Below are 12,776 nucleotides of genomic sequence, written 5' to 3' on the forward strand. Positions count from 1 at the left end.
TTTATTAAATCTAGTTAATTATATCCCCAAAACTTTAGTATATCGATTTCGGGGATATTATATAAATTGTGAATCTTTTTGAATGCACGACTCAAGGTTGTAAATTATATAGTGTGATAAAACAGTAGTAACCGAAATTATCAGGTCGTGTTTGTGAATAATGGCTAGCAGTAATCTCTGCTTCAGTCACTTTTACAATCAGTAAGACAAACGGTAACCGATCTGCTTCAGTTGATTTTATATTTAAGATATGTGAACCTACTTTAACATCTATTATTCTAAGCAATAGGCGTTACCACTTATCTTCAGAAATATTTTGTTTCTTTTCAGTTATGGAAGAGCAATTTTCACTTTTGGTTACACTAATTAACTTCAGACAATAGTACAAAAACCCACCCGATTTTAACGATTGAGAGGATCGTTAAAATCCATGGAGATTTATTTCGTAGGACAGAATATAAGGTAATATCATTCTGCATAAACCCGCAGTGCAGGCAAGAATGGCGTTTTGTAATGTAAGTAAATGTAATCATTATCTAAAATAATTAGTTTTCTAACAGTTAAAGATCTATTTTATTGACGATTCTAAGTCTATACTATTTATTACTATATTATTTAGATTGGGACTAAATATTTTAATCTTTAATTCATGATTTTTACTTTAAAAATATATTAATTATTCAATTCTTGTCTTTTCCTACAGGGAAATAAGTTAAGCATGTGATGATATACTAATAGCATACGCGTATTGAGCAAAAGTTCGTTGTTTTCAAATATTGCATGTAAACATTATCTATATATATACAATATAATAAGACAGAATTGTACTTCCTGAAATGGAGTTGACATTTTTGAACTAATTTAATACGTGCTACGGCGTAACATCAGCAAAAACATATTGAATAGTGAAACTAAGGAATTTCAGTAATTTTAATAATAAATTTCTTTTAAGACTGTACTTGAAAGTTTCACATATCATTAATATATATTACGTCAAATAACAAACTTAAAAATGTATTGGTATTATCAAAATTCATATATGGCCCACTGTTAATATATTATGTGATTTATATTAACTTTTAGCATTTTTATAAGTGTATGAAAGTTTGATAAAATATATACTGCTTCTTTGTTGTAATGTGTTAATGTGCAAAGGTTATAACTTAATATTATGATTCAAAATTTATTTCTATTATACTTAAAAAATAAATTTGATAGGTATATAACACGATTTACTTTTTTGCAGATAATGGTTGCCATAAAACAGCTCTGTATCTCGTTTGCAGTATTATTAGTTCCCACCAACCCTCAACCGGTAAAAACTTTTGTCAAACTTAATTTTTATAGCGTTTTAGACTCTTGGATTCATATATTATCTTAAAATATATAAGTTATGTTGCTGTACTTGGTTATTACAAATAATTTTGTAACTGTTTTCAAATACATTCTCTAACACTAAGTAACTACCGTATAACAGGTCACGTGAAATAAGCCCAGTTTAATACAAATTATCCTTCTTTTTTGATACTTTTTAATCATAATTATAGACGGTTTCCGAATGCTCAAGTAATATAAAATGACTAGATTCATATTCATATAACACATTTACTACTAGAGTATTTCATTTTAGACAACATTTTAAAAGCTTAATTGTATCTGTTCTTTTTTTAAATGGTAAAAACCTTATAGTTATAAGCAACTATAATCCGCATGCATTATTATCGCTTTCTTATTTTATTAGCTTATAAGGAGAACAAATAAGTTCAAATTAGAAACATAAAACTTTGGTTTTGAAGCATATAATGACGTATATTTTCGAATATCCGTTTAGTGTTTCTTAATATCTAAGGCCTATAACTAAACAGTTATATGGTAGTGGGTAGCCATATAATAATTATAAATTATTAGCAACCAATAATTAGTTTAAGCAGTGAATGTATTATTTTACAGAACACTTTCAGCTTACTCAAGACGCTAACATTGTGATGTGTGACTATATTATATTTACCACAATGCACTAGGCAATCATCTTCGTATGTGCCATAAGACTTGTACATACATTTCTTATTTCTTTGTTTTCTGTGAATCATTAATCATGAATCTGTTAATCTTCGTTTCAGCCACATCATGTTATTAAAACTATATAAAAATACTTAAATTAAAAAACCACAAAAAAATGAATATGTTATCTTACAATTAGACCAGTCATTGCACACTTGAGGTTATTTTGCTCGATTTTATTTCTGTTTTGGGGATATATACTGTTCATTACAGTTGTAAAATATTGCTTTGAATCAAGTTTTTGAGCAAGAAAACAATAATTATTACATGTCTCTTTCTATTCCTAAACAGATTATTTCACTTTTCCTTGTATTTTGACGCCGCCATACGTGTTTGCTTTTCAGAGTACATCAAGTACATCTCCTACACCTCTGAATGAAGAACCACCTACAGCGAATGGCAACCCACCGACAGATAATGAAGAGCCATCTTCAAATAACGACCCAAGTACAGCTAATGGAGAGTCAACTTCAAACAACGACCCGCCAACAGAAACCGAAGAGCAAGCTTCAGATAGTGACCCACAAACAATTAATGAAGAGTAACCAAGTAACGACCCACTAACAGCTGAAGGAGCTGTTAAGGACCACCTAAAGGACCACCTTCAAGCATTGACCCACCAATTGTAAGCGAATGGCCTGCATCGCACTAGAAAAATGTCAATGCACTATTACAACATATATAATTATATATTGGATCTCATTGCTTTTTATCCAGCACAAATTAAAACTCCAGAAATCCACATCCATAAGTTCAAATCAAGTTGTCACATTTAACATATAGCAACATAATCTAAAAATATCTAAACATACATCCAATCTTAAAAAACTAGTTTTTGAAACTATTTACATTTCAATTTGCTAAAAGAACCGACGCTTAATTTACATTAAGCGACTCACAATAAGCGGCTAGTGTAGATATATTGCCAACTCAAACAAAATTTGATATACATTTTCTATTATCAAATCAAATCAAAATCAAATCAAAATCATTTATTTCTCATTAACATTAACATGTATCGAGAATTGTCAATATGTATAAAATAACTAAATACTAAAAATATTACTATATCTGGTAAAACTACAAATTAAAAATATATTGAAAAACAGTACTAATGATAGTTTTACTTGTAAGGTTGGGTGGGGCACAAAAATTCAGAGAGTGAGTAAAAACAGTTTTTCACAAGAAAGTCTTTTAGTTTGTTTTTAAAAGATGCAAGTGAAGTGCTGGCTTTTAAATAATCTGGCAATCTGTTATAAATTGTAGGTCCTAAATATTCTATTGATTTGCGGAACATATTGTTACTATGGTGGGGTACTGTTAAACTATTTTTATTTCTGGTGGGATATATATGATTGTGGGTAGGAAAATCGGTAATGTGTTTAAAAGTGTAAATTGATACGGAATAGATAAAAATGGAGGGGAGGGTTAGTATACGTTCTTGGTGAAACACTTGCCTACAGCTCTCCAGGCCCCTCAACCCAAACACTAAACGAATAGCCCTCTTTTGCAATTTGAATACTCTTTGTAACAGAGAAGATGAAGCAGTTCCCCATGACATTATGCCATATGACATCACAGAGGAAAAGTAACCATCATATACCATTTTCAGTGCACTACTTTTCAGAAAATTTGAAAGACATCTTAAGGAAAACAATATCGAGTTGAGCTTAGAGCAAAGGGCCTCCACATGCTGACGCCAAGAAAAACCAGCATCCAGATGAACGCCCAAGAAACATACTGAATCAACCTCAATGATGTCAACCTCGTCTAAAGCAACAAAACCCTTAGAAACTGCCTGAGATCGAAAGTGAAGAATGGATGTTTTGTCAACATTGAGGAATAAATTGTTGCGAATGAACCAAGAGTTCATTTTTTCGATTGTAGTGTTTAATTGAAGATTTAACGCTATTGAAGAGTCTGCCCGAACAATGACCGTGGTGTCATCAGCATATTGAGTGACGCGAGCCTCAGGGACACAAGAGCTTAAGTCGTTTACATATAAGGCAAAGAGAAGAGGTCCCAAGATAGAACCTTGAGGAACACCCATGGAGACCTCAACGAAATCTGACTGTGCCGTACCAAAGGAGTTGGTAACCTGGACACTCTGGTAACGATTTGAAAGGTAGGACCTGAACCACAGCAGGGGACAACCTCTGATGCCGTAGAGTTCAAGCTTATTAAGGAGTTTTCAGATGGTTAACTGTATCAAACGCTCTCGTGAGGTCGCAAAAAACACCAGCTACGTGATTCTGATTGTTAAGATGAGTAAATACATATTTGGAAAATTGGGCAATAGCATCGGTGGTGGATTTAGAAGGAACAAATCCAAATTGGGTGTCACTCAGAATGGAATTTCTGATTAGAAAGTCTGTTAGTCTAACATGAATGAGACGTTCGAAGACTTTGCTGATGGTTGGTAAAATTGATATGGGACGATACTGTTGAGGCGAAGACCTACTGCCTTTCTTGAAAACCGGAATGACTTTAGAGAGCTTCATATCCGATGGAAACTTCCCCTGAAGAACTGAGTTGTTGAACAATTGAGTTAAAGGAGGGCTCAAGGGTGAAGCAACCCGTCTAATTACTGAAGGACTCATTCCAAAAACGTCAGGTGTTGAACTGGATTTCAAAGATGAAATAGTATTGTACATTTCATGGAGCGTTGTTGGGGCTATGAAGAAACTTGATGGACAGTGGTGTATTTTAGAAGAGCTGTTAGTGCAACTATTTGTTCCGTTTATGGTTCTAGCCAGTGGGGCACTCATAAAAAAATTGTTAAACATTTCAGCGATATGACGTGGGTCAGAGACTGCAGCTCCATTATCTTGTAGCTCCTGAATATGTCTTTTCCTATCTGTTTGCTTTCCAGAGTTTTCAGACACTATGTTCCATACAGTTTTGGCAACATTCTTACTCTTATTCAGACGGCTTTCGATCTGAGATGTTTTCAGAGATGAAATTAATAACTTGTAGTTTCTCTTATTGACCTTATACAATATCCTATGCTGTTCAGAAGGATAGTCACGCTGCAAAATATACAGGTCCTTGAGATGTTCTCTGGCCAAGAGAACTTCTCCTGTCAACCAACCAGGCCTTTGACGTTTTTTACGCTTCGATGTGACTAAAGGAAAGGCCTGGTTAAAGCAGGATGATACTTGACTGAGGAATAACGAGTATTGGTCATTTATGTCCTCGTATAAGAAAATATTACCCCAATCAGCTGAATCTAAAAGTTCATAAAGAACATTAATATTTCTGTCTGAGAAAACTCGGTAAGGGGCAGAGTTACACCCCTTAGATGTAGTTGACTGAATTACGGCTGTAACAAGCTGTGCTTCATGATCGGACAAACAGGAAGGGACCACCTCAGCTGTCACATGGTCAGGCTCGATATTAGTTAAAATATTATCGATGCATGAACCTCCTGTTGGTGATGGGCGGGTCACTGATGAAATCTGAGCTCTAATTGAAAAACTTTGAAAAATGTCGGAAAATAGTAAAAACTGCCTGTCATATTGCCTATCAAAATGAACATTGAAATCCCCACAGACAAATATCCTCAGATCAGGTTTATGTAGGATTCTAAGCGATTCCTCAAAACATTTCAAAAACAATGAAAAATCGCCCTGGGGGGATCTGTAAATAGTGATGATAGTGGTGTTTAATTCAACTATGTGAATGGTGACGGATTCAAAATTAAGTTCTGAGTTCAGGTGAGAGGTAACCTGCTTTTCCACAACGGTATACGAAAAAGAATCACTGACCAGAGCACATACTCCGCCCCTGATCCTGTCAGACCTGCAGAAGCCACCTGCCACCCAATAGCCCTGAACACTCAGCGCAGCAAAGTTGTTTTTAGATAGCCAGTGCTCGGTTACACAAGCAATGTCGACATTCCTACTGTGTAGCAGAGCCTCTAAAGGACCAGTTTTGTTGGAAATTGATTGAATGTTTTGGTGCAGAATCTTGATAGGCGGAGTCTGTTGGACTGACTCTATAAAAAAGAATTGCTAGCATCCGAGAACATTGGCGAGGCCGACGGAAGAGCCATGGGGTCAATTTGCTCCTTGTCAGAACAAGAGATGGTTGTGATTGTGGTATTATAGGGAGTTGATGCAGAAGAAGACAGGTCAGACAGAGGATATGATGTGTCAGGTGAAGAGCTGGTAAAGGTACTGGGACTGGAGGCAGTTTGACAATTGTTTTGGTATGGTATTTCTAACCTATTGCAACATCTAACCTATTGCGTTCTAACCTATTGCAAACAGGTTGAACGAGGCCTTAGAACCAATGTGCTTAGAACTATAGAGAAATAACCAAAGAAAACTGATTTACTGATTGACTACGATCATTTTTTAAATCTCTGTATCAAAAAATCCTCTTAAATTTTGTATTAGGAGCTTAAAAGATTCATTATAAATTAAACCACAATTTTTATCCAAGGCGTATATGCAACGAAAGTGTACGCCAGACAATGTGTTGCGTAATAGGCTTCAAACAGGTTCAATGCAAAATCCCAAGTGTATACCTCATTGCATTATTGAGAGACAGAACAACATAAAATCTTACGGAAATGAAATGTTTACATCCCCTCTCCCTCCCCGGCAAACGAATAAGAAATTGTGTCTGATTATTGATAGGCTTTAACGAAACTCATCAAATTTCAATGGTTGGGCACGTGGCATCATTGGGCGTACGTGGAAATAAAAGTTTATCTTAAACTAGCAATTTCCCGCGGCTTCGCACGCTTTTCGTAAGCTTGCCTATATATAAGAACTTCTTGTTCAAGTGAATTATATTTCCAATGCCGATAAGTTTGTCTTGTTGCCACGATCAAAATCTGTAAAAAGTGTTAGTTTATAGCCATTGTACACGTACATGTACTTTATTACAAACACTTACGCTTTGAGTTCAACCATAAATTTATTTTAAACACAAATATACTTCGTAACTTAGCGCCTTCAAATAGTGTTTGGCTATTTAATATACTTAACTACATCGAAATGGTATTTTATAATGAGACGGCACTTTTAAAACTTTTAATTTTTGTAGCGCCACCTGGTGGGGTTACATCAGTGGGCATAGCATATAAACCTTCTCAGTGAAAAAATATATTTACGTACAAATTTTCATAATGATCGGTCAAATAGTTTACAATTCCATAAGGGACATACACATAAGGGTCATATACATATAAATGTGTGTGTGTGTGTCTTGAGGACAATTCTTAAAATATCTGAGGTGGATTTAAGGAACCCTGGTTCTCCCGCGATAATGAGGAAGTACGAAGCTTACTCTCAAATAACCTTTTATGTTAATCTGATTTTCAGCAACTTGAGATAAAAAATAGCAGAAGCAGGGAAGTTTAAATTCGATAAGATTACAAATATAAATGACTGATCTATTTCAGTATTCAATACATAGTAGTAGCTTGCACAAAACAAAAAAACAAAGTGAAAAAAGGTTTACGTTTTGGTCCTACACCACCGTTATTCAGCTAGTTCAGGAAAATAAAGAGTCAAAATACCAACACTTTAGGCCAACTAGTAATAAAGTTCAGGTAAACAAGGATTCAACATACCAACACATGTTGAACCAGTTTGGCCATACCTACAACATTTAAGTTGATGATTTGAAATGTATGTAATAGAATTCACTAATTCCAATTTTCTGTTTTCTTTTTAAAACTATAAAGAAATTGTTTTTGTTCTCATTATTACAGGTACTGACATTTGTGCCATACAAGTGTTTTTACGATTTTTCCTAATGTTTATAATGCTAAATGTCTTGTTTGCTAACTTCCTTTAACTTTAATTTTTCGTTTTAGAATGTTCAGTAATTAAATCTTCAAAAAGTTATTTTTAATCAAATCTTTAATTGTGCTTTTTTGTTAAAGTTTTTATTTTTATCGTCTTTCATCAATCTATTGGTACTCTTAAGAAACTTTGTACTAATATAATTTAAACATAAATTGTTATAGATATAGTGTACTCTGACATCCTTTTTTAGTAATGACATTTAGTTGTTTCTGTTTGTGTTTTTTGTTTTTTTTGTTAAGATCTCAAGAAATATAATTTAACCATTAAACTATCTTTATATGTTAAATCTTTGTTAAAAAAGTTTTTTTACACTAAAGATTTCATCGACATTCATTAAAAAGGTTTAGCCCTATGTTAAGAAACATGCTTTCTAAAATGTTACTGATTATTGGGTGAGAACACAAGTCACAGGTAAACCTGACTCTTGGATGTAATATTTTTCTGCCTTTGGTAAAATAAAAATCCAGTCAAACAACATGAATTGTAAACCATATTTCCTGCATAATGATTTTATTAATAACTGGTGTCGTTAGATTATAATTTTTTTACGTACTTTGTCTATTTATATTTAGTTACATAAGCCCTAACATGTGGGAGCGCTTTTATAGAAGACACCACATGTTGCGTAACAGGCTTCGCTGAGGTTGCATGCAAAATTCCAGATCTATAATTTATTTCATTTTATTTGTCCTCTAAATGTGCTGCAGGTATATACACATACATAAAGTCATAAAGAAAAAAATTGACACAAATATTACGCACATCCGTATTTCATGGTTAGACATGCACCATTTTAGAACACAGTCTTGTCCACATATAAATCAAACTTTAAAGTTATGTATGAAATATTTCGCTTTGAATATCTTACCATATGGCTCATTCAAGTTTTCTAATTAAGTTTTAGGATGTTGCGTAACAGGCTTCGCTGAGGTTGCATGCAAAATTCCAGATCTATAATTTATTTCATTTTATTTGTCCTCTAAATGTGCTGCAGGTATATACACATACATAAAGTCATAAAGAAAAAAATTGACACAAATATTACGCACATCCGTATTTCATGGTTAGACATGCACCATTTTAGAACACAGTCTTGTCCACATATAAATCAAACTTTAAAGTTATGTATGAAATATTTCGCTTTGAATATCTTACCATATGGCTCATTCAAGTTTTCTAATTAAGTTTTAGGTTATATAATAGTGTTTAAATAATAAAATTTCCCACAGACTATGGAGAGTATTGCAACTTAAAAGTGCGCTAAAATAAAATCTTGTCACTTGCGACCTTTAGCATTGACTTTCCACTCGTTCATTTTTCTTCCCATTCTATAAATATAACTGGTACATATTCAAATCCCGTATAATTGTTATCAATTTTTGTTTGCAATTTTATTTATTCTCAATTTTTTCATTACCATCGTCGTTACCGATGCACAGCCTTCGAACCATCATTGAATTTTGTATGAAACCTCGACAAAGCCTGTTATTGGTCTGGGTACTCCTACCTTGTTGTTTGAAAGATCAGAAAATTGTATAAAGTAAATAACTTTCTCACTGGATGGGTAGTTTAGTTTAATTCCAATTATTAGCAGTTATTACAAACAGAAGACTTGACGTAGTATATTTCAGGTGGCGATGCTCCATAGACATCACGTGGTGGATACTAGTAACATCTGCCGCCTCCTCCATTACCACTCTTCATATATGCACTTTAATATATCCTCCTACATCAAGTAATTCTGATCCAACCCTTTTCCCGCGGGAGGAACGGGGAAGAAACTTTTTATTTGATACTTTACTATGTTCAGTTGGTTTCTTTATGCTTGAACTTTCAGAAATGGGTGCTGTTTCTGTGCAGATTTCTTCCTGAAAATGAGGAATGTATATTTAAACATGAACATTATTAGAAGGGAATTTAAATGATGGTAAATGATATTGTATCATTTATTCTATTTTCTTTATACCCAAACTATGATATTTAATATAGAGTGTAAGTGGCTTATAAATAATTAGAAGGTGTGAGGATTTTTGGTTTGACTCTTTATTATATGCAGAATAACATTATAAATAAATTTATGGACATTTATGTTCACCACACATTGAAATTAAATACGTAAATTTATAAATAAAAAATAATTTAAACAGTCCAATAAATTTATAATTCTTTACTACAAAACCCACTGTTGAAATTTTCACGTACATTTTTTAATTATTATACAGATTGGATTTTTTCTTCGGCTAGTTATAAATTGTTTGGGCTTGATACATAATAGCTGTTACCCACGGCTTTGTGTTTTCAAAATGAAAGTCCTTAAACTATTTAGTACAAGCACTTACGATGTAATATGATGAAGTCATTTGAAAGTTTTCAAACGTATGTAACAAGCATAAAATATGGTTGTGAAGGTCAGAGTTTACCCTCACTCTTATATAATGTTTTGTACATGTAGGTGGTTCGATTTAGTTATATTTCCAACGCCACATCTGAGTTTCCCGATCAAAAACTACTAATTCGTAGGTCATGGACACCTACGAGTATTTTGGTCAGTGAGCCTTTACTTCTAGCTATTGTCATATACGGGAGGTCTAAAATATTTTTTTAGCTATCTTTTGTCTTGCAGTTCCGATGAAGAAAATATATAGCCTTATGAGGATTGAGAAGCCTACTACGGACTAGGGAGAAATCCTATCATTTCCGGTATAAGGGATAAAATCATTATTAAGTTCATGAAATATTTCAAAATAATCGTTCAAGTGGTTCAGCGTTATAGAAGTTTTTTGCTTTTATTTCAATGTTAGTGTTCGTTTCTCTGTTTATACTTAAGCCACTGTTAAAATTTCATATACCATTGTCATGGAATTTCACCAGTTTGAGTGCATATGTGACAACATTCACAGATTGATTTATTAAGTTTGGTTTTGTAACTGTGTTTAAACATTATTTCCAACTAACATTGAAAAGCTTAAATTCGTCACTGGCGCAGTCTATAGTAAAATGTAGATACTAATTTTGTATTTACAATCTGCATCACTCCTAATCAAACACAGTTCTAAAATTTTAATTTTTAACAGTTTCTGCCTCTTTGACGAACCTTAACTAAGAGTCAAGAGCTGTTATATCAGTTAATTTGGATTATTATACATAAATATTATCATTTTTTTCCAAGTTATAAAATATTCCAGGTTCTGCGTGGCTTTAGATCTATATCTTCATATAACCTCAGATCAACAATCAAATGGTATAATCAGCTGATTAGTGCAGCTAAAATAAAAATAGCTGATTCTTGTGGCTCTTGAGCAGTGTTGTCACGTAATAACTGTCAATATTGTTTAGTACCCGCGCTTTTAAAAGTGTTGTCCTCCTTATTTGTAAAAATATATTCTTGAACCTGGTATCATTGGATTTTTATTTAAATTTTATAACTAAAGTACGATGTATATGAACATTTGTATTATACTAAATTTGTAAGATATTTACGGTTAATCATGTTAGGAGCGTTAATTTTGAAAATAAATTTTGTAAATAATTATTTTTACTGTAGGCCTTTATGTTATAAACTTACATAACAAATTTCAACTTGTTAACATATTACAACAAGCTAGTCTCAAAGTTTTAAAATTTTTGACTGACGTTGGAATAATTGAGAGGATTTCTGCCATTTGCCATCTTTATATATTATAAAAAGGTATAACACAACGTTTCGAGGATTGGAATCTATTAATATATTAATACCTCCCCCACCTGACGAAGAGGATAGATCCCAATCCTCGAAACGTTGTGTTATGCCTTTTATAACCGATAACGATGGCAAATGTCCGAAATCCTGCTATCCTTACATGATATGATGTTGAGTCTTACTAATTTTTAATTTGATTTAACTGTTGAAATGAAACAAATATATAACACAATATTTTGTTCTATCATATTGTGAGAACTATTATGTACTCACAAATTACGTTGCTTTCACCAGTGCTCTCTCCAACCATTTTCGATCTTACGTGTAATTTGTTTATTACAAATGTAATACCCTCGGCCTGCGACTTATTTCATATTATTCAGATTCTTTTATAAACATATTTATACATTTACTGCATATTTTGAAATATACTTTAATGGTAATGTAATATAAAGCAAACTCAGATTATATTGAATCGATTACAAGTAAAAACTCAATTAGTCTGCTAAATCCGAATATAACCTATTACAGTCAACATACATACATTAAACATCACAACCTACCTTATTTCCATCACAAAAAACTAAATTCAACGTTGTTAGTAACACGTTTAGGATTACTAATGAATACAACATCTTCTGCATTGTGTTACTTCAGAGCCTCATATAAGCTGTTTAGTAACTGCACAGTAGGTTATAAACACTTCTGAGCTCTTAAGATTTATCTACCAGATAAATCAGTTCCATGTGGATACCTTCACCTGTTTAATGACTTCTCGGGAAATGGGTACTTTAATTGTGCCAATACACTGAAATGAACATAAAAAGTTTACTTGTTTAAGGGTCTCCTAATTGCCTTGTATCCAGACCTAATTAGGTCTTCAGACTCTTGATTCTACCTCTAAATAGAGCTCCTCAATCCTAAGGATATCCATGGCATTATTTAGTTACCATGGTTTTATCTATGTTTCCTAGACGACTAGGCAAAATGTAGTCTGCTAATCAAGTTTACAGGAAAATGGCTGTAAATTATTTTCTCTCAGTAAATGAGCAATAAAACCTTAATAGTGGTCATTAAGATAAATATACAATCAAAAAAACTAATTCTCCTCTTTATAAATTACCAGAGCGTACCACACTCTGTTCTGAGACCAATCACTACCACCATAACGTAGTTGTTTTTCGAGAATATGTTACAATTTAAGTATTATGAAA

At 33.0% G+C, this 12,776-nt stretch overlaps 1 protein-coding gene and 1 long non-coding RNA gene across 2 annotated transcripts; one reads left to right on the forward strand and one right to left on the reverse strand.

The window, feature by feature from the left end:
- The first annotated feature begins 468 nt into the window (after positions 1-468).
- On the forward strand, positions 469-2,736 carry LOC124363951 (threonine-rich protein-like). Its single transcript, XM_046819222.1, has 3 exons — positions 469-515; positions 1,247-1,315; positions 2,406-2,736. Exons 1-3 carry the CDS (start codon positions 501-503, stop codon positions 2,604-2,606), a joined length of 285 nt encoding a protein of 94 aa, XP_046675178.1. The 5' UTR covers positions 469-500; the 3' UTR covers positions 2,607-2,736.
- A 6,703-nt stretch (positions 2,737-9,439) lies between these two features.
- Positions 9,440-12,275, reverse strand: LOC124363952. The gene is made up of 2 exons (XR_006922569.1): positions 12,126-12,275; positions 9,440-9,751 (listed from the first exon to the last, which is right to left on the reverse strand). It is a non-coding gene; the product is annotated as an uncharacterized LOC124363952 (long non-coding RNA).
- Positions 12,276-12,776: the final 501 nt, after the last annotated feature.

The sequence above is a fragment of the Homalodisca vitripennis genome, chromosome 5 (assembly GCF_021130785.1).
Source record: "Homalodisca vitripennis isolate AUS2020 chromosome 5, UT_GWSS_2.1, whole genome shotgun sequence".
NCBI lineage: Eukaryota > Metazoa > Arthropoda > Insecta > Hemiptera > Cicadellidae > Homalodisca > Homalodisca vitripennis.

Bases quoted from the DNA above. Each gene is read 5' to 3' on its own strand.
- LOC124363951 (XM_046819222.1), top strand. The intron at 1,316-2,405 runs GTAAAAACTTTT...TTTGCTTTTCAG, and splicing joins TTCCCACCAACCCTCAACCG to AGTACATCAAGTACATCTCC.